Raw genomic sequence first — 21,726 nt, forward strand, 5'->3', positions numbered from 1 at the left:
GAACAGGTACACGCCGAACAACAGAGCACACTCCCTTCGCTTTCGTACAGCTCCCGAATCCCTTCCGCTGACATGCACATCAAAGTGGAGACGAGTTAAACATACGTGTCAAATTCCATCGCCTACGTTATTAATCTTTCGTGTTCTGCGTCTCGGCTGTTTCCGCAGACCCATCTCTAACCAAAAGACCTTTGATTTTCCGCCATGGCTACAAGTTATCGGTGAAAGACGGTACACTGGACCCGTGACGGTATCTACAACTGCCAAAGGAAGCCTCTCTATAGTGTGAGCTCATTTATTGATTGTTTGACAGTTAATTGTCTCGCAAAGGTTGCCTGCACAACCGTGCACATACGGATCAGTCGCAAAATCGGAGATTAAAGAGCTCAAAGACAGGAAGTAAGAGCTCCAAATATGTCATCAATGAGGAAAACCCGGAGGAGAGCTTTAATACCGGAAAGAAAGGCACAAAGCGGCACGTCGGATCACAACAGGAGTGGCTCCGCGTCACCGTTTCACCTCAACACCACGTCTTTGTCACGCGTGCAACCCTCAAAGACCCGAGGAGTCGTATCACCCACAATTTGCATGATTTTTTGAAGTCCAATTAAACCATCACCAGGGTAAGAATACAAGTCATCGCAGGAGACGGATTCTTGGGAGAAAAGGGTGTTCAAGATGGCAGTCTGCACAATGACAGGCCACGTTCCTTCATCAAAAGACCTCCGACAATTCGTGTTTATGGCAGTGGTGTACGTGGGAGTAAAAGAGGTTAAAGCCGTTTGTAGCAGCTGCTATTTTGGCGGGGGGCTGTAACTGGCAGAGCGAACCCAGCTGCCAGCAGTGAGGGTCCACAGACCCCCTCTGCCTTTCCGTCTGGATCCCATCTCGCTGGCCGCTAACACCTCCCACGGGAGTCTGGGCCAGCGATTCATTCATTCATTTTGCCTGTGACCTTTCACCTCAGCATCCCCCTCACTGACATCAAAGACTCAATTTATCTGATCCATTTCGGGAAACGCAGCCAGGATGAAACGAGTTTCCCTCCGCCCCCGGTGTAGACGTGGGCCCAAAATACACAAAGTTCTGCGTGTCCTTCAGCTCAGATTCAAGAAGGTCAGAATTTTCAAGAAATGTTTTTCAGAAAGTCAAACAATCCATCTTCACAATATAAAAAAAAAAAAAACTCGTGAATCATAAACGCACGATGCATGCTCTCTGCGGGAGTAACCTTCACGAGGCTCAGCAGAAATACGCACGGCACCCAACGGAAGAAGCAGACTGTGATACAATGAAGGGAGACACCCCATCCAGGCCTCCTTACGGCAGGTGAATTTGAACACTGCAACTAAGAGTCTCCAAAGAAGATCTGCTGTGAAGGAAGGAGCTTTCCTCAGCTGGATTAACATAAGAAAAAACCTGACATATACGTAACCCATGGCAGGCAGAGAGCCAATAATCAATGAATGTCAGCGAAGGGTACCTGTGATCCGGATGGGGGTGGACGATCATCAAGGATGAACACGCATGCGTACAGAATTTGCACCGTGGCCAACGCGGCTCCCTGGATGCAGGATCCATCAAGAACATCCGCATATCCGTTACAGGAGGAGCGTGTATTGATCCTGTTCATGGCAGGATTGTACCTCCCACAAAAGCACCATGGGAGGCCATTAAGGTTAATGAGACGGTGCGCCATTAATTCTGCCTTCCTTTCACACAAGTGTCTAGAAGCGGTTTCAGGAGAAATACGGACATCTCAGCTGACGTACAGAGATAGGTGTGGACCAGCTCTTAGGGCTCGGGATCAAAGCTGGACAAAATTCTCTCGGATAAAACAGAACACCAAGAGTGTATCCAAGGACACTTTCCCAAAGAAGATACACAGAATATCCATTCAAATCAGTACATATGTGACAGGGGCATCCGTCACGACCAGCACTTTCGCCTCTCCAAAATAAAAATATAGAATCATTACAACTAATCTTTATATTCCCAAAGGTCTCTTGGGTTTGGACGTAGGGTCAACCGGAGCGCAGTCTGCGTGGAGTTTTCGTGCGTTCCCACCCACGGTCCAAAGACACAGAGCACCCACGGTTACGCCGAATTCCACACAAGCGGTCGCCATGAGTCGACTTACTGTACACACCCTACCTCTACCAGAGGTCATTCTCCCAGAAAATGCACCACCCATAACTGCAAAGCTCTGCTGTGAAGCTGAACTGCAGGTCTTTGCAATGAAACCCTCTTACCTTTGACAACGAGCTCGGGATCCTCCTCAAAACCCATCTTGCCCTTTTCCAAGATCAGACTTCTCATCTCCTCTGGAACTTCTGACAGCCTGGAAGAGGAGAGACACCGCTTTAATCCCCATGAAGGACCTCCACCCCCCGCCAGCCGGCTCTCCTCCACAGAGGTTGGCCTCAGACACAGAAACTGCACTGTGCAAGCTTTGGCTCCACTTTATCTGTTTGGCTGCCAACTGCAGGAACTTAAAATAAACTTGAAAATGTAGATGCCGGGCAACTACCCTCCAATGAACACGTCAGGAAAATAGAGGCAATTTCCTCTCCTGTTTTGACTGCAGAAGAGGGGGAGGACTTAATTCGCACCTAGGTGAAAGGAACAGGTCTTTAGCGTGGACAGACACACACGCACACACGCGCACACGCGCACACACACACACACACACACACACACACACACACACACACAAACACGGGCGCAAAACTACGGACATCAAAAGGAGACTTTGAAATTATTTTTCGCATTTGCGGCTTCGTCGAACGCCTCCTTTACGGCTGACCGAAGATGGCGGGGGCACCGTTTGGGTCCACGCGTTTTACGAGCGAGCAGAGCAGACGCTAGACCAAACAACAGGCCATTGTGATTCGGGCAGCGACGCCGTCACAACCCCACAGGAACAATCTTGGGCTTGCGGCTCCTCGCAAACGGAGAAAGAAGAAGACACCACAAAGGGACTGAGTTTCGTCCTCATGGTTACGCCAGATAAGTCCTCTGGAGAAGTTTTCGAACACCGCTCAGCGGGTCGGCCGTTATTCAGGCCTACCGATGCAGCTGCCTGAGCCGAGCTCCGTCTCCGACCAATTAGGACGTTTATGAGATTTTTGGTTTTTCATTTATATCGTTACTTGATTATGCGCAGAGATGAGCTCTTATCTGCCTGGCACGATCCTTCCAGTGCTTCCAGGAAACGATGAGAGGCCGTCTGCCACGCGCCATCCATCCGCGACTCTTTGTTTGCTCTGCTCCTCCAGGTGGGAGGATGGGACGAGTACATGATGCATCCATCATTCCTGCAGGTCCAACTCAGCTCATCACCTCTGCAGGTCAATTCATCATCATCTCCTCCAGTTTTCGCCCCATTATTTCAACTTTCTTCCCGTCTGCAGGACCGGTACGGTGCAGCTACTCCAAACCACGCTGCCTTTAATGCCAGGCGTTATAGATGGTACGTTAGGAGCGCCTTGCAGCGTGTCAAGTGCCTGTGAAAGAGGGGTCTGGAAGTGTGTGTTGCGCAGGCACAGCACAAGCAAAGCCTTGTGGGTTTGCGCCGCTCTCTAATTAAGGCGGTAGCTCAGACACACACCGCGGTGCGGGGAAACTCTACACCGGAGAGCGCAGACGCCACGCCAAGCCCCGCCGACCCAGCAGGGACCCCCTGCCGCACGGGGAAGGGAAATGCACCTTATATTTACATTTATTCATTTAGCAGACGCTTTTCTCCAAGTGACGTACATCTCAGAGAAAATACAATTTGTGCATTGCATTAGGAGAAAGAGAGACATAGTTGCGGACATGTGATTCTTAAGTAAACCTAGTTTGTTTCCGTCCACTTTATGCACCGATGTTCATCGCACGAGTTGGTGCAAAAAACTCAGGATAGACAATTCCTGATCACCTTCCTATTATATATTTTTTTTTAAGGTACACAAACATTTACATACAATAGAGGTGTAGCGGCTGTGTAAAGGATGATCTGGGCATGATCGTAAAGTTACGGTGCATGAACATTTGCACCATACCTGAGCTTGAGAGATCGTGGGCGAAGTGAGTTGTGAAAAGGTTGAGTTTTCAGACCCTTCTTGAATGTAGACAGGGTTTCAGCAGTTCTGAGTGAGAGGGGGAGGTCGTTCCACCACAACGGAGCCAGAACTGAGAACCTCCTTTACCTTCCTTCCGCGAGATCACCAAGCGAGCAGAAGTAGAAGAGCGAAGCGGTCTGGTTGGGGTGTAGGGGTTGATCAAGTCTTGTAAATAGCTAGGAGCAGTTCCGTTGATACATTTGTAGACAGTAACCAGGGTCTTAAATTTGATCCGGACCTTCTCTAGCGCCTGTGGCCGAGGGCATGGCGAGCGACGTGACGAAACGCCAATCAAGACCTCAACTGCCTTTACCCTCCAGGGGGGCAGAAAACCATATTCCATACTTCTTACACACCTATGAGCAATGTGAACAGCTGCAGGTAATCTGCTACATACATCTAGCCTCAACCTTTCAAGGACAAATGCGTCCGCTGAACACTAATTAATAAAAACAACAACAACACTGCCATTTCTGCCCAGTTATTTTTAATCGCGAGATTTTCCGCAACGCGGGTTTTTACCACGTTGCAGCAGAAATGGCTGTAACTACAAACACTGGAGGATTGTTTAGCTCCTGCGGAGAAGTGTGTTCTTAGAGGTCTGGTCCATGTGCAGCGAGAGGTGTTTGACTTTGTTACGCTTCCAAAGAGGCCAACGCACTTGTGGGACGTGTTATGACAGGTGCTGTAAACTCTCATGACTTGTTATGACACGTTTATTACAACGCCAGGAATGCATTAAAACGGGAATTCCGCGTAAAGCGTCAACACGCCCGTCGAGACGGCGGCTCGATTCGCGCCAACGACCCGCGGCTCGGTCTGTGTTTACGCGCAGCTACTCTGAGCGCGGAATTGAACTCAAACGGCGGTGGAAATTAAGTAGTTAATCGCCCAGTTATTTTTCTAACGGCGAGATTACGTTCAAATACGTTTTTAATGATCTGAGAGCAAGTCGGAGGCGGTCTAAGTGTCTCGGCTTTGGTCACGCTGCGGACTTTTTTGGGAGGGCTCCAAACCAACAGAGCGCAGGTGCTGCGCCTCCTCTGCGGAACACGGGCCCGGCCCAGACTCGCCGATAGAAATCGGCAGGAAGGACTTCTCCGCCTTTAAAAAAAAAAAGAAGAAGAAAAAAAAAAGTCCCCGTCAGCACTTTGCCTGTCAAGTGCGAACGGCGAGATCGGCGGAATGCGGCCCGCGATAAGACGCAGGCTTGGCCTCGCCGCCCGCCGCGACCTTTCACCGGCCCGCCGTCCAAATGGGCGCGACCTTCAACTTGAGCCGCTTCTCAAGGGAGCGGACCGGCCCTGTTGCCTTTTCAAACAACAATAATAAAAGGTCAGAGAGACAATACGCAGCTGCAAGAATCTTAAGGGGGTCTCCGTCCTCTGCTCCGAGAAGGACCGGCGGACAGTCCTGCACGGAGGACGGAAATGAGCCGTAGAAGCGCGGGCGCATTCCTCTTCATCTTCTGATATGACTCAGGATGTTAATTACGGGGGACTTTGGATCGGGTGTCTGCGGTGCCAAAGAGTAAACGGACGGTGCGTAAACGGGCAATGCTCGAGCGCAACATTTCCCAGCTCGTCTTCCAACAGACTGTCGGTGGGGGTATAAGAAAAATAATGAAAAAGCGCTACGTGTCATTTCAACACGCATCTTTATGGTGCTGTGAGGTTATCCTTGTGTGTTTTACCACGGTCGCAGACATGGGGAGAAGGGTTTTACGGAGGGGGGAGCCTGACATACTGGAGAGCAAAATCACGAGGCCCCCGGGATCCCGCAGCTGTCCCGTCCCGTCTGCCCCGTCCCAGCATTCCCGGCGCTGGCTGCACCCGAAAGGCCTGCGCCAGGCCTTTGCGTGAGCGGTGCACAGGAAACAATTTGACACAGGGATTAAAGCGCGGGAATACGAGGCCGGCGGGAGCGGCCATCTACCCCGGGGGCACGGCCCTAGCAGCCAACGCCTGCGCACACAAAGACCTCAAACCCCCGCCCTCCCCCTCCTGCTGTGAACTTTCATATACTTCCAATCTAGAGTTCCTTTCTTCCACCCGGGACTGAGCTCCATTTCAATAAGCCCCTAGCAGTCAAGGCTGAGCCAACAGGAAATGTTTTGTCACATGACATCCATGTAATGTGATTTGAGCCGTTCCCTCTCGCTTACAACGGCTGCCTCTCCGCACCGGCGTTGCATTTCGGAGGTTTTGGACACACCGCACCGTTTCCACCGACCTGAGCGCAGCGCGGAGGGGGCTGCCGTTCCAACCCGACTTTACATATGCACAGCCAAGTTATGGGGCAAGACATCACTGAACGCCAAAGCACATTAATCTAACCCATGCGCAAAGAGTGGGCGGCTGGGGTGGAACCGGGGGAAGAAAAATAACCGTGCGGTTTGTTTACGGAAGTGTATGGATAAACCTCTGAAGTCTAGATGTGGACTTCATACCGTGCCTTGCCACACTAAGCTGAACCAGCTGCAGATCCTGAGAAATATCAAACAGAGAGTGGAAGTCAAGAATCGTGACGTCCTAACACCACAAACGTACATTCGCCTAAATGCTGTCAGGGTAAAAGGCGACACAGTAACATCGTACTGCGTTCCCCGGTAGGGGAACCGAACGGTACGGTTTGCGTGGCGCCGGGCTGAGAAACCCTCAGGATCATCAGCCCACCTTGCACAGCTGCCCAGGGCCTGGTTACCATCCTCATCTTGGAGGAAAGCAGTTTTTGTGTCCAAGGAAACCGGTCACCATGTTTTCCCAGCAGCTCCTGGAGAGGCACGACACTTGGGTTGCTTTGCTTTGACTCATCTGGTCCGCTTCATTCCATACAGGTGCTGCCCATGTGGTGCAGGCGGACTCACGCTTTTGAGTCATTCCGTACATGTAGTGTCCCTACGAAGGAGCTAACGTGCCCCCCCCCCCCCACTATCATTCCCCAATCGGGGCCAAAACAAATTACTGACAAGACAAACGAATTAAACCGATAGAAATCCGGGCACCGTCCTGCAAGATTTCTCGCGGTTCAGAACTGTCGGTTAATGGGTGACACGTAAACCCACCATCGGCCGGAGCGGCATCGGCCGAGGACGATGCTCTCCTGGCTAATCAATCGCGGCCGCCCCGAGAACAAAGCTCCAGTCGGGCCGAAGGCCGAATCCGCGGAGAGGCAGGAAACAGTCGCGTGGAATCCCAGGGCCGGAGCGAGCTTCCGCTTCACACGGTGGGAAAATGCGGGAATCCAGAGAACGAGACGCGGCCTCGTGACCTCACGTCTAAAAATAAACCTGTTTATTCAAGCGGTCTGCCAAGGAATTTCTAAGGGCTGAAGAAAGGGAAGTCCAAATAAATAAATAAAGTGATATATGGACAGACAGATAAATAAAAGTGGCTTTAAGGACTGAGAGGGTCAAAGAAGGCGGTGTTTGGAGAGGCCAAGCCAGAAAGCCCTTTGAGCCTTCAAAACCTCCGTACATGCTGGTGGGGTGGCGCTGCTGAGTCAGGTGGTCTCACGAGGAATATAAAAGGGCACCACAACGCGGCTCCGCATCAGACACCTCACCGGTCATCCTCTCGCAAGGGTGGAAAGGTCACGTGGGTGCGTGCAGGACAAACACTCAGGAGCGAGTCTCCAAGAAGGCTTTTGGGGAGCTCCATGCTGTCCTGAGACCTCGACTTGTGTCGCCGCTCATCCTGTACAGGGAAGGGACCAATCCGACATCTGAGGGACATCAGCCTCCAAAAAACAGTAACTGCCCCCAATCGACTCAATACCACTGGTAAGTTTAAATGGAGGACGGATCACAATCCAAACATACTCGAGTCATCTCTCAAATAAAACAGTCACATGTTCACCTGTGGCCGTGACTCCCGTCAGACTCACCCGCCACAGATTCTTGACAAGCCGCCGCCGTAACCACAGCACTTGGCTCACACCACCCTCTTGGCCGATAGACAACGGCGCTTAAGCAGCGTGCGACACTTATTCACAAAACCACAACTATCTGCGAAGCGCCTCATCTTTATTTAGTTTCCTTTTAAAATTTTCCTTTGAAACTGAACTATCTAACGGCAAGGGGGGGCGCGGTGGCGCAGCGGGTTTGGCCGGGTCCCGCTCTCTGGCAGGTCTGGGGTTCGAGTCCCGCTTGGGGTGCATTGCGACGGACTGGCGTCCCGTCCCGGGCGTGTCCCTTCCCCCTCCGGCCCTGTGCCGCCAAGTTTCAGCCAGCGTGTGCGCGTCTAACGGCTTTCGCCAATTTTCATCGCAGCACATTTTCCCGAGCCACAAGCGCACTACTCCTTGTTCTACAGCACAGCTTCTATGACAATGTGAGCCAACACCGTTCAAGTTCAGGCCCATAACGCACATGCTACCTTCTGCCTTTAAAACCCAGTCATATTATTAATAATGTAAAGTGAGCCAGTGAAGCGAAGGGAACTGATTCGCCGCCTTTAAAACAGACACGTCCGGCCAGTTCCAGGTGAACCCGGTGCGACTGAATCACCCGCACGTGTTCCTTGCACTCTTACGCACTTCCCGCTCTCCCGAAGCTGGAGATACAACCTCGCCCCCTTCGCCGTCGCCGCTGGCAACCTACCGTTGCCACCACTCCCTGCAGTGTTCGCGTTCCTGGTAAGGGACTGAGTCATGTTCTCAGCTACCCCCCGCTCCTGTTCTCCAAGCTGCGCGTGCTGCCTGGCGCCGCCGCTACCCCCGCTGGCCCAACCCCATCTCCGTAACCTTCCCTAACCGCGACACACTGTCTCCAGCTTGAGTCCCAGCAGCCACCGCTCTCCGCCGAGGGGTCTGCAGGCTTGCGCATCCCTCGGCCCGTCCGCTGCATGGGACTCTGGGTTTTTCGCTCCCGAGCCTGCGTGCCTCGGAGGGTGATGGCTCCGAGGGAAGAGCGAGACCTTCAGAAGGACCGCCGTGGCCGAGCAGCTCAGCCGGGGCTCAACGTGCGGCTGCAGCCTCTTCTTACCGCAGGTTTTGATCACGCGACCCAAACCCTCAGGCTGGCTGAACCACTGGGCTTCGGTAAATCAAGTAGTTACCTTGCATGTCATATGCGTGCATGTGTCTGTGTGTATTTGCTATGAAGCGTCATTCTTGAGCCCAGGAATATCTATATTTTTGCAGAATAAAATATACCGTTGAATAATAATGATAATAAAACATTTCTTCCGCAACATAAAGGAAAGTTGCTGAATAATTGATGGAAACATACTCTAAACACTGTAATAAATTAAGCAGAATATTAATTCCTCTCAGCGGAGTTAGGAGCTAATGGAACGCGCTCCTCTCAACGCCAGTCGGCATTTAAAGAAATTCACGGCGGGATATCGTTTCACTTGTTATTCAGTAATAAAGCCTCCTCGAGACAATCTATTATGCTGCTGTGTGCCCCCCACTGTATAACCTTCCTACAGGTGACTAACCAAAGTGAGATTGGCCGCACAAGCCACAAACGCAGAGAGTTTACAAAGAACACATAACATTTGTGGCGCTGCGGTGTACGTTACGACACACGCCACTCGGAGCTCTTATCATAGTTGATACAACCAGGCAGCAATATCCTACAACGAAGGCTTAAAGGAGGGGCCCTGCTGCAGTACCTTCGAGCAAAGGTCTTTAACCTCAATTGCTCCACCTGTACAAATGGGTTCGACTGACAGTCAACTCTGATAAATGGAACCGCAAAGCAGCAGAATTATGGTAATAACGTGACGGTTCGTGCGCCAGCCTGACAAGTGAGCACCCGGGATCAGTTCTTGCCTTGGCCTGTGTGTGTGTATCCTCCTGTGCAGCACTTTCAGCTTTATGTACTTACTTAACGACTTCAATAATGTCCTTTATGGCTCACGAATCCTGGATGGAGCGCTGCTGGGAGACGTGGACAAGCACCACTCACGGGGAGGAATGCAGGGGGACCCTTTTCTGGCTAACAGGTCAGGTCATATTCACACTCCCAGAAGTGGGTGAGGGTTGTTCCAGAATATCGTGCCTTTCCCCTCCGGCACAAGGTGACTGAGTAACTAGCTGAGCCAGTTGGTGATGTAATTCGCCGTTGGGCGTTTTATCAGAAACCAACTATTTCAGGCTGATCAATGTCCGCTCAAGATTTGCGGCGAGAGGTGTTGAGAAGAGCACGTGGAAATCATCTCCCAGCAGCCCACGCATCAGCAGCAATGTGTTTCTGAGCCTTTCTGAGCCCAGAATGAACTGTCAACAGAGGATTCATGGTCTATAAGAGGGGTCCTCAACTCTTAGCCTTGACAGGACAGTTTAGACTCGCTTTCTGTTCTATTTCAGCAATTAAAGGCTGGCTCAGTCAACACTTCCTCCAAGAGTGAAAGAAGTATGGTCAACACTGCTTGCGAGCTGTGGATGAAATGTTGACATGCCAGGCTAAGCTTTGAGGAACCCTGCTGTGTTACAACATGGTATGGGTTCCCAACGATTTCCAGGAATAGTGTGACCTGTAAAGTGGACATGAAGTTCATCAGGACAACGGAAGCCGTTTACTGTGGAAAACATTCTCCAATCTGTCTGCAAGTAACTATACACACACAGCAAAACACAGAGAGGAAGAGGACGCACTTACCCATTTTTCACGTTGACCGTGCGGGTGGGCTGAGAGACAGTCACCTCCTGTGGTCCCTGAACAAACGGATGAACCATTGTTACCTTTGATCTGATCTCAGCAATTGAAATGCAGGTAAATGCAGTTAAAGGATTTACACCGTTCATCCATCCATCCATCCATCCGTTATGAAGAACCACTCGACCAGCGTAGGGTCACAGTGATCCGCAGCCTTCACCGGAAGCATAGACTACAGCAGGGAATACCCTGGACAGGACGCCAGCCCATTAGATGCACTCACTCACACACCTTGGGTAATTTAGTCACCGGAAAAACTAGAGGAAACCCCACGCAAACGCAAGAACTCCACACATCCAAACGCACAGGCCAGGGCCTGTAAACAAAGCGCCAGCATCACCTGCTGCGCCACTGTGCGACACCATGCTCTTAAAAGAATCAAAACTGATCCCGTTACCCTATTTGTGACATTGAAACATAAAAATTAAAGCGCTAAAAACAGCAAAAATCGGTGCAATAACGTCAAACTCTTGAAGCAATGCCCAGCGACGAGCACCATTCACATTATGAGAATGCGCCACTTCCGCAACTTCTCCAAAGGCCCTGATTTTAGAGAAGCCTGCTTTCAATTGAACGCATCGGCCGGCAGTCGCAGCGCACAACGCAACCGTTTCTATCGTGTTCAGACTGGCCAAAGAGCACGGGAAAAAAACAGCACAGCAAAACAAAGACCAAGATTGGATTGTGCACTTTTTTCCACATTGCCCTTCTCTTCCAATCAATCAATGAACGCAACCCATCAGTATAATGTATGTATTTATTTATTGATCCTGCACATAGCACAGCGACAGCCGATACTGAAGTGCTGGTTGGTTTTTAAAACCAGTGTTAAACTGAGCAAATCGTGGTTTATGTAACACACGCTCTGCATGCACAATGCAGTTCACAGCGCTGTGTTTATCCCTCTGTCTTGCATGGGACAGCTGCTACTACCACAATGATGATTAAGCATAGGGATATTTCCTGGAATAAAAAAAAAAAAAAAAAACACAAAATAAAGGGCATTCTACTGTACTCTCCCCTCCCCTGGGGCACTGACCCACTGAAAGGCTCCGTTTACTGGCTTCCCCTAAAACCTGTAGTATCCCAGAATCGTTACCGGTCTTACAAATAAGCAATACTTGTGACGAATGAGAGGAGTAAACTTTATGAATATCATTTCATCAATTTTGCCAATGAACTCCTCGTGCCGACCTATGCCAAGGAAAGCAACCCCAGCAGACTGCTCGTTCCGGCATCCACGGGCACGAGTAACATGGACCTTTCTTGAAGTCACCTTGTATTCCGGATTAACCAGTACCTTGAACCGGGGCAGGTAAAAGAATTGTTAAGAACAGGCCCAGTTGGTGCATGACTGCACCAGATTCCAGACACAAAGGTGCCTACGATGGCTCTTACAGGAAACCCCTGAGAGGGGCGACAAGAATGACGGGAAAGCAAGGTCAGCCATGTCGAAAGTCTCTGTGGTCAGACATAATCAGGAGGAGATGGCGTGACAGAGTTGATGTTGATGAAAAGATCCACTGATTCATTGCAATGAGAAACTATAAAGCAGGGATACATGACTCTGGCCTATGTGGGCCACCATCCAGCAGAGAAAACCTAACTAAACACACTGCCTTCATTCAAATTGGCTTAAGTTCATTTGTTTAGCTGACGCTTTCCTCCAAAGCGACTTACAATACTAATCTACCTAGACTTATTTACCCCTACATACAGCAGGGTAATTTTACTGTAGCAATTTAGGGTAACTACTTTGCTGGTGGACCTCATCCCTGCAGGACAGGAACCGCTAAAGCCCATGTACATGTCCCAGGGATGCGAAGCTCTCAGGAAACTCAGGGAAGCATCATAAAAAGGCGTTTTGAAGTGAGCCATCAGCTATGTTCTGCCCTCTCACCTCTACTTCAGGTCCCCACCCAGGAGAGCCCAGCCAAGTCAGATCACACTGACGGGGAGAGGTGCAACCGGTAGTGGCTGAGCTTCATAGGCCTTGGAGGGAATGAAGGAGTAACCATATAACATGAAAAATAAATACAGAACCTGCAATAAAAAAAACAGTTCTTTGAGGCACATTCTAATTACACCGTCAGTACTTCTGAACTGGCACGCCATCTGTGCCTAGCATTTCAAAATCTCCCCGTTCGTGTGCCCCTCGCCCTTAAGCAAATAAACTTTGGCTGATTACACTTTAAAAACTTTTTTATTTAAATTTTTCCACTTGTTAGTAAAACACTGCAGCTAATGAGGAGGGGAAGAGGAAGAGAATCGCACGCCAGTGAAAATGCTGGCATGCTGGCGGTCCGTGCCGGAGAGGTGCTCCGGGAGGGCAGTGTATGAGTCATTCGGGGGAAGGGGGGCAGAGTATGGCGTGACACGTACCCCTCCACGCCTCACTTCCGCCCCCGTCTCCAGGGAAGGCTGAGTAAGCCAGAGGAAATGCTCCACTGCTGCCAGAGCCATCCTCAGGGACCAGATGTGTCTTCAACAACACGCAGAGGTGACACACTATGATCACTGATCACCCCCTCCCCTTAACTTCCCCACCAGAGGGCCCATGCCACTTTTCCCTGCCACATGGCTATGATCCAGTTCTCAACAGCTGTGAGGCATTTGCCCAGCGGCACTCAAATTTTCCCCAGGTTAAACGACAGAAGTTCTTCCCTCTACACATGTGGCACAAAGCAGAACCTCTTCGGCTCTCCCAGAGCATCCTGCCGGTGATCTTCAGACCAGCTTCCTCCTCAGCATCATGGGAGCGATACTGAGAACATGCTCTCCAGATTGAGATTGACTCATACGGGTCAAATGGAACTGAGTGGAACGTCTTAACCATTTTGGCAGTACACAAGTTATAGTGCCCTGTGTCGTCTTGACAAGTCTGAATATAGAAGCACGTTATTTGCGGCGAGGATCCACTGGTTGTGGGAACACCAAGTCCTCAGCTACTGTGGGCAGGCTTGGCCTGGATGTTCACAACTGGCACACTTTGCAGAAAACAGGCCTGAGAAACACTTGCTGCTGTAAGATCTGTGATTTCACCACACCCTCCAGTAGGGTCCTAAAGAATCTGGCGATCCCCTATCAGAGAAGATGCTGAGAGGTTAGTATGAAAATAAAATACCGAAATATATTTTCTATAGCTTCCTCACTTGACCCATGTCATACTCAACCAGCTCCTTCCTTCAATTCTTTAAAAAGTCACTGCAGAACATCCGCTCACAACAGCTGGCTTGGGTTGTTAACTCATTTATGTCCAACAGGTGGTGACAACACAGGTTGGTGGCAGCCATTGGGAGGCAGCAAGCTTCATCTGCAGACATGGCGACATCTGCTATACAATTAGCAGCTTGCCTGTTGTGCCTCTGCTCTGTGTCAAGGATGCCTGTCATCTCCAGTTCCTGCCCTGGAGATTCTCCAGGGCTCAGTGTCAACACAGCCAAGTTCCATGGGTGACCTTCTGCTTTCCCAGGCTTCAAGCAAATGCAGCGACTCACCACAGGGTAAAACAAGCAGACTTCTCCAAACTAGATGTATCTGCTGCGTGGGGTTGCAAGCTTGAATTTAAGTGTGCCTGTGTGTACAGAGGCTTCCCTGTGTTAATGTGGGTTTCCTCCAAAACTCAAAAGATAAGTAAAATTAGTCTTCTAGTTAACTGAGGAATTCAAATGATGGTTTCTAGAACAAGCCACGATTCACTGCAGCCATCTAATTTGAATAAATGGCCACTGTGAAGTAATGGACGGATGGAATGATGGACGAATGGAATACAAAGTTGGTCTCTTTACTTGCAGCTCACAAATGAATGACTTGATGACCAAGTAAACGTCCTTGAAAACTGTCAGAGCTTCAAGAATGGATGGAAAAGGTAAAACGTGAGCAGCGCAAATAAGTTGTGAAAGATGGAACTCTGAAATACCAACTGAGAGAATTACCATTTGGTTAGAAGCACAAAAAAAAACTCCTTGTTCCTTCATTACAGTGACTTCACCTCCATTTCACTTTCAAGACTCAGTTCAGAATTAATTTGGAAGAGTTTCCAAAGCTACAGCTGAAACGAAGACAAGTATCAGCGGTTACCTCCAGAAAGGCAACAACAGAGCTCCCTTACAAGCGGCTCAATGATATTAGGGCCATTGTTGGGTCGTGTCAGATGACAGATGACGGAGGGGACGGAATGGACGGGAGCCAAAACTCAGACAAATCATCACCAGTCATGGCTTCCATCAGCCTCACAATCCCTGCCAAATACTACATGATTACCAACAGCCTATATAAGCAAGTGACTGGACTAACAAGATTTTGACAAATGAGTTTTTCCATGTGTTATCTGTCCAACGTACTTGAATGCGGTTAATAGCATAAAGGAAAGGAAGATATTTGCGGGAAAGTGTTGAAGACATCGAGGATGATCGGGCGGCTTTGATGCTGAAGACAGCTTTCCAGGGAAAACAGAGCACTGCGACACAAAGACCTCAAAAATGTTTGCATTTGCAACACAGCTGTTGTTGTTCTGTTAAAAACAGAAAATCCCACATTAAAGGACAATTTCAGTGAGCATCCCTCATCCCTTTGTGTGTTTCCAATTACATACACCATAAAAAGAAAAAGGACACTAAAAATAACGGAATAACAACACATAGCATGGCAATCGAAGTAATATTGTCATATTTCACATGCAAATATTAGAGAAGAACGTTAACCCCACATAATGTGAGGACAGCAAAATTTGGCGGCAAAATATTGTCCTCCTTTTCGAGAAATAAAAGTACTGAGGAGTGCCTCTGTGCACTGAAATGTGACCTTTCCAGTTCGGCCCCCCACTACTCATGAAGTTGAATAAGGTGGAGGAAAAACTAATGCCTTGACACTATTATAATCGCAATATCATCCAATATTTACAATTTTTTCGGATTAAAAAACGTTATGTTTAACCGAAACGCTTTCCGTTCAACGGCGTGTCTAGCTGCACGTCACATTTGATTATTTTCTTTCTGTCACGTCATCCAGTTTTCGGTTTTCTTTTCATTCCCCAAACTAACATAAAAATTAAGTCTATAAATTACTGGTGTCAGAAATGGAGACGTGCGTGTAAGCGGTGCAATTCCTCAGCGCTGGGCGCGTGCGGCCGCTCGCGCGGAGGTGACGAGGCGCATACCCGTCCGTTGCACGCGCGCTCGTCCGCGCTGCGCAGCTCCAGGGACTCCTCCTCCTCTTCCTTGTCCCCATAGTCCCGCGCCAGCAAACTGAAGCCTTGCCTGCAGCACAGCACCCCACAAAACCCCGGCAAAGGCATTCAAATGGGGGGCGAGCTGGAAACACGAAGCACTGTCTCTTCTGGAAGAGGCGCACCGCCGGGGAACATCCACTGTGTGTGTGTGTCACTCCTGTGTGTGTGAGTGTGTGTGAGAGAGAGAGAGACTTCAGTCCACAGCGAGACCCCGGCGTGGACACAGTTCCCCAGTTATCCACTCTCTGCTGTGCTTGATCACCAAATTCTCACTCGTCACTCACTGCAGCAGCGCCAGCGCTGTGTGTGTTTCAGTCAGTGCACCTTCCAGAGCAATTAAATCTTTGTCCGCACTTTCCCCGGTTACATACTCCACTTCTTCTTTTACCGAGGCACCTAAGGCTTAGGCTTAAGTAACTCAAAGAACACACTCCCGATCTCCAAATCCGCCAATGCAGCGAAAAATCACGACTCCGTCTCTTTTCGCGTCCTTAGCAACAGAGAAGCTGACCGCCAAACGAGAGGTCGCGTTCTGCTCACATTCCGCCGTTTCACTCGTTTAACGTCTTCCGTGCGCTCCGTGTTCGCTTCTACGAGGAAAGCGAACACGCGCACGAGGAAAGGGGCGGGCCGGGCAGCCCGCGCAGCCAATGGGAACGCGGCGTTTGCCGACGCTGTACACGCCCACGACCGGCCCCTTCCTGCGTTCGTACACTATTGCATCACATGCTTGCTAGTCTGGCGGGGGCTGCAGTTTATACCCGGGGAGGGGGTGCGAGTGTAAATATAATATAACTATACATGTGTAAAAATAAACTTAAATATAATATTAAGACTAGATTAGAGGTGCTGTCTGAATAAGTCAAAAGTGATGTTTAAACCCTTTCTTCCAGAGAGGAGGTTTACATTTGTCCAGTTTTGATAGGAGGAAGCATAAGGCTTGGAAGAATTTTCAAGCTTCATTTGAACCAGAATGTATAAAATGATTTTTTTTGTGAACATACTTATGTAGTATAAAGCCAAACATGACAGGATGAATACAAGCGTGAGGTGTTGAAGTAACAATGTAAAAAAGAGGAAGTAAATAATGTAACCTCAGGATGGAAAAGTGCAGAATTGGAGTGATGCTGTCTACATCTTCCAGCTGCCTTCACTCACACACACACACACACACACACACACACACATATACAGAGCTTCTGAAGCAGTTTTTATACCCCTCATTTCTGAGTACTCCAGCATGACTGAGTTTATGGAATGAGCTCATAACAGAAATCAGAACTGGTAAGAATTGCTTTGAAAATGAGATTTAATATGTCTTTGTGCTGCCAGCGAACTGGGCCGACTATTTTGATAATAATTGGTTTGGTTTGGATCTAAAGAACGGCATGCGGCTTTGAAGGAGTTTGTATCTTCCGAAACAGACGTTGCATGTTGATAGAATATTACACATTTATCCAAAGCAAATTACAGTTGTACCCATATGTAGAGTTAGGCATTTCATTAGAGTAATTTGAATTAAGCACAATTGCTCAAGGAGACACCAGCCCTTGTTCGGACCTGAACTAGTAGCACCCTGAGGCTGAAGAAGTATGTATTTACCCACCATGCTACCATGGGTGTGGTGGGGCAAAATTTAATTTTCCTGAAAGCACCCTTCCCCAAAGAATCCTTTTTTGGAGGGTGAGAAAGTCAATTCCCACAGCGAGAGCACCGGAACAGAGTAAATCACATTAGATGAGACCAGTCCTGAGCAGTCCTGGCATGTCCTGCTAGTGTGCAAAGAGTGCGTAACACAGGGCGCACTTCTTCTTTTATTGCAGAAAACATCTGAGGTTTTGGCAGAGAGAGGTGAGGAGGGGGAGGGATTGATTTCAAAATCTGTCTGAAAGGAAATAAGCTGCTACCCATACAATGAGTTTAGGAAGGATAGAGCACTCGGTCTATTAACAACCACCACTTAGTTCAATGTTACCATACTGTTTGGGTCATAGCAGGGGGGTGTCGTGGTGCAGTGGGTTTCACCGGATCCTGCTCTCTGGTGGGTCTGGGGTTTCAGCCCCGCTTGGGTTGCCTTGTGACGGACTGTCGGGTTAGGCTCCAGCTCCCCGTGACCCCGCATGGGACAAGCGGTTCAGATGATGCGTGTGTGGGTGTTTGGGTCATGGGGGTGCGGTGGTGCAGCGGGTTTGCTCAAGTCCCGCTCTCCGGTGGGTCTAGGGTTCGAGTCCCGCTTGGGGTGCCTTGCAACGGACTGGCGTCCCGTCCCGGGTGTGTCCCGTCCAGCCTTCTGCCTTGTGTTGCCAGGTTATCCTCTGGCTCCCTGCACGGGATAAGCGGTTTCAGACAGTGTGTGTCTGTGTTTGGGTCGTTCTGCAATTACAATGCGAGCTGGAAATTTCAGAGAAACAAGCACCGAGTAAATAGCTACATGTGTGCAAATTATTTAGTGAGAGACCTGAGAAAATCTAATGGACTGATGCTGATTAATAAAACGCAGCAACACTGCTGGTGCTTCACAGCTGACAGCAGTGAGCAATGCCTGCAAATATCCAGCGATTCTACAAGTTTCGTTCCGACGGCTGAGAGGTCGTCCTGTCGAGCTAGTTAATTAGTGAATGATGGCACATTTTCTTTAAAGCTTGTAAAATGGCAGTGGTATTTAGTCACGTTTCGAGCTCGCTAACACAGTGAATGATGGGTTTGTGTTACACAGTATATTTAGCCTTTTTTTCGCCGCTATTATTAAAACCAGACCTAGTTAAACCGATTTAGGAGACGTGGTAATTGCAGGTTTCGTAATGAAACGATTTCTAATATGTCCAAGAGGCGGCCTCACTCTGCAATCCAGCGGTCACCTCGATTTGAGGTGGCAGCAGTTAAGGATCTGAGGTTTGTGGGAAAACGGGGTTTGGCTGGAGGTAGGAAGGGGAAGGGGGTGTTTTATTGGCCCCATCCGTACGCTTCCCGGAATGACTGTTTTTCGCAACTATTCGGCCCCAACCGTTCAAAATATCCACATCTTCCACATCTTCCTCAACCTCCCCACTTTCCTGTATCTCTCGTCAATCGGCTGCAAACGGGGGGTCGGGGAGGGCACGTGACAGGTGTAAAACCCGGAGCTGCAGCTCATTACGCGTAATCAGCCGAGTTCCCGTAGCGCCTTGAGTAGGAGCAGCGCGTGCTGGAGCCAGCGGGCACTAAACAAACGGAAGGCTACGATGTGAGTCGCGCTCGGCCCATCGGCTAATGAGGAGAACAGAAATTGACGGCTGCGCTCACCGCCGGCCTCTGATGTAACGTTTGCCCAGTCGTGACACTGCTGGTGTTACTGGGAATTCTGGGAGGCAGTCGCAGTTCTTGGGAGGTTTTCTAGCCAAGGCTGTGAAATAAAAGATGGATTGAACTGCTGTGATTAATACTTTTTGACTTGAGCTTTCTGTTTTTTTAAACGCCAAATGGCCCCCTTCCCAGAAAAGTGTGCGCTGACTAGTCTGGCCCGTGTCCTGTTGTTACATCTCGAAGTTAGTACTAGGAGTCAAAGCACTGGCCCAGGAACACAGGCCTCTAAACGTGTATTTTAATTCTTTCTTTTCAGCGGCAGAAGTGATATAAAGGGTGCACATTAAGGAAGGGGGCATATTATTCACTAAAGTACAAATAGATTCATTACAGACTCTATCGGCCCGGAATCATTTGTCCGCAGAAACATACATCCCCCATAGTGTGTGAGTGACACAGAGTGTGTGTGTTCGACTGATGTATAGATGAGTGACCCAGTGTAAGTAGTGCATCTAGCAGTGTAAGTCTTCGGGTGCTCCGGTTTCCTCCCACACTCCAAAGATATGCTGTTCAGGTTCTCCCATAGTGTGTGAGTGACACAGAGTGTGTGTGTTCGACTGATGTATGGATGAGTGACCCAGTGTAAGTAGTGTATCTAGCAGTGTAAGTCACTGCGGTGAATAAGGTGTGTGAGTTGAATAAATGTAAATGTCTCAATTTCACCAAAATGAGGATGAAAATGAGTCCGTCCATCAATCCATCTGCAGTCAGTCACCGCTTGTCCAAAGTAGGATCGCAGTGGTCTGGAGCCTCTCTCTCAACCACGGAGTATGAGACACGGTACGGCCCAGGGCGGTCACACACACTCACTCTGTTACACAGAAACACACTACGTGCAATTTGCAGCTATAGATTCGCCCGAAAGACAAGTCTTTGGACTGTGGGTGGAAAGTGGAACAGAAAACACCTTCCCATTTTCCACTTCAGTTTTGTCATGGTCAGCAGTAAAGAGAAGTAAGGAAAAGCTGCATTGAGTAAAGGAGAACTACACACGAGGCGTCTTTCATTCAGTCACGAAAGGACTCCCAATTTTTGCGTGACAAAATCCTGAAATTATCCTCGTGCTGTCAGCGATCACACAGGTTTAACCGTTCGCAGCGGGAGTTTCAGAATTTTTTCACCTTCGTCTTCGGGGCCACAGATTGGTGCTAATCGTGAAACGGCAACCGTGCATTTTGTGGCAAGACTTCCAGTAAAATCTACTGATGACAGCTCGCAGGTAAGCTAAGCGGTTTTCTCTTTTTTGTTCTTATAAACCTGTTTTCGATTCGTTTTTATCAACTCTTTCCCTTTTCAATGTTTGAAAGGGTTTGGAGACGCCGATGCGGTAAGACTGAATCTCTGTGTTTGAGTCTTAAGTGTGTTTCGCAGGGTATGTGTGTGTACCTGTGTGCGCTACATGGCGTCAGTTCACGGGGTGATACGAAGTTTCGCCTCCTGAAACGTATTAAGTTCCCCGATGGGAAGCAGATGGAAGCCTCTCGGTGCCGGGAAGCCTCCTTTATGAGTGACTCGAGCCTTGGAAAAGGTCAGTGTTGTTGGAGGGAACGCTGCTCGGCTCTCCAGAGTGACTTTATGATGCCTATTGCCCTTTTTGGCCAAAGCACAGGCCCAGCAGCATCGCCCACTGCGTGACGTCATGTTTTTGTTTTGCCTCGCTGTTTTTCTAAACAAAGCCTTTTCCACTGGAAACGCGTGCAGCCAAGGAGTCTTCAGTGGAACATATCACGAGTTCTTTCAAACATTCGTGACTGGACGTTGGCGTGCTTCTCAAACGTTGGGTGTTTCTCAACATTAGCACTCGGCCATGGTTTTCTCGAATTCCACCGGCATTGTGAGACAATGCTAACGAAATCGCTGCTTCAGATGAGCGACGGATCTCCTTCTCGAATCCTTCCTCCAGCGCTTTGTGACCCACTCGTTCCAGGAGCCCCTCCCCCGCTCGATGGAGCGGCCGCTCTAAGTGCGATGGAAGGGCGTCGGCGACCAGGACCAAACCTGACACATGATGCTGCTCTCACCGCAAGCCCAAAGAGTGTGGGCAGTCCCATCCCCGCTATTTGCATCTGTCTCTATCAAAAAGATCACTTTCTCTTCACTGTAACCAATGCTATCTTTGTTTTTAGATAATTAAATCAAATACTTAGCATGTGGGGGGCGCGGTGGCGCAGTGGGTTGGACCACAGTCCTGCTCTCCAGTGGGTCGGGGGTTCGAGTCCTGCTTGGGGTGCCTTGTGGCGGACTGGCGTCCCGTCCTGGGTGTGTCCCCTCCCCCTCCGGCCTTACGCCCTGTGTTACCGGGTTAGGCTCCGGTTCCCCATGACCCCGTATGGGACAAGTGGTTCTGAAAGTGTGTGTGTGTGTGTGTGTGTGTGTGTGTGTGT

General features: G+C 49.4%; 1 protein-coding gene across 3 annotated transcripts in view; it reads right to left on the reverse strand.

The window, feature by feature from the left end:
* plekhh3 (pleckstrin homology, MyTH4 and FERM domain containing H3) overlaps positions 1-16,583 on the reverse strand; it is a 31,285-nt gene extending 14,702 nt beyond the window's left edge. For 2 of the 3 annotated variants that reach the window (XM_029254040.1, XM_029254037.1), the window contains exons 1-3: positions 15,929-16,583; positions 10,714-10,769; positions 2,253-2,341 (exon numbers count right to left, since the gene is read on the reverse strand). In XM_029254040.1, coding sequence (XP_029109873.1) covers positions 2,253-2,341; positions 10,714-10,769; positions 15,929-16,066 — 283 coding nt within the window. In that variant the 5' untranslated portion in view covers positions 16,067-16,583. The remainder of the gene's footprint in view (positions 1-2,252; positions 2,342-10,713; positions 10,770-15,928) is intronic. The other variant, XM_029254038.1, reaches the window with a different exon arrangement.
* Between the last annotated feature and the right edge of the window lie 5,143 nt (positions 16,584-21,726).

Source organism: Scleropages formosus, chromosome 8 (assembly GCF_900964775.1).
Source record: "Scleropages formosus chromosome 8, fSclFor1.1, whole genome shotgun sequence".
NCBI classification, from domain to species: Eukaryota; Metazoa; Chordata; class Actinopteri; order Osteoglossiformes; family Osteoglossidae; genus Scleropages; species Scleropages formosus.